Genomic DNA, 829 nt, shown 5'->3' with positions numbered 1-829 from the left:
GTTTATCCTTTTTAGTGTAAATGTAGTAACAATTTATCTATGCTTTAGTAAAACTAATACTGCAAATAAAAAACTGTAAATACAACATAAATAAAAGAAAAAATAACTATATCCCAAGTTCCAACAGGTAACAAAATATTTCTATACGTACGATAATTTACCATTACTACTTAGTACATAATTTCTGTATGTTGGAACAATAAAGTAACCACATCTTACAAAATCTGAAGCAATTAAACCAAAATTCAAGAAATTATAGATTTTGCAAGTCGATCGATAAAAATCCCCAAATACAACAATAGGTTACATGATAGGAGTAAGTTCCAAACTAAAACCAGAAACTACACCAACTTAATTGAAAAACCAAAAAACAAAAAATAAAAAAACCCAAATTGAAGTTAGTGATCTATATGTCACACAACCACCAAAAATCACCCAATTAAGAAAAAGAAAATATAGAGAAATTTATCTAAATTTACAATTAAAGAAGAAAACATATATCGAAAAATATGAGCATGGTTAAAAGAAGTGAGATTTGGATGACTAAAGAAGGTAATTAAGGGATTGATCATTCCAGTGAGATTGGCTCCAATAAGCAGGATCCACGGCAGCCGTTAGATTAAACATCCCTTGATCTCCGCCGCCCCAGTCTAGCGCCGCCGCTAGCCCATCGTTGTTCATACCTACTCCTGTCGCTGTCATTTCCAAGCCAGAATTGTTCGGTGCCGGAGTTTGATTTTCCTGATGCACCCGCTCGTACGGCGTCGTTGTAACATCTGCCATGCCAAACCCCAGCATCTCCGTCGATGATGATTCCATCAGGCTCGTG

The 829-nt window shown here is 35.2% G+C and overlaps 1 protein-coding gene across 1 annotated transcript in view; it reads right to left on the bottom strand.

The window, feature by feature from the left end:
• Positions 1-244: 244 nt before the first annotated feature.
• OBP4 (OBF binding protein 4) overlaps positions 245-829 on the bottom strand; it is a 1,314-nt gene continuing 729 nt past the window's right edge. Inside the window, exon 1 of the mRNA XM_012998592.2 lies at positions 245-829. This exon is cut by the window's right edge and continues 729 nt beyond it. Within this exon, the coding sequence (XP_012854046.2) occupies positions 544-829 (286 nt within the window). The 3' untranslated portion in view covers positions 245-543.

This window comes from Erythranthe guttata, chromosome 4 (assembly GCF_056151865.1).
Source record: "Erythranthe guttata isolate IM_541 chromosome 4, IM_541, whole genome shotgun sequence".
In the NCBI taxonomy this organism is placed as follows: domain Eukaryota; kingdom Viridiplantae; phylum Streptophyta; class Magnoliopsida; order Lamiales; family Phrymaceae; genus Erythranthe; species Erythranthe guttata.
This window is presented reverse-complemented; position numbering and strand designations above follow the sequence as displayed.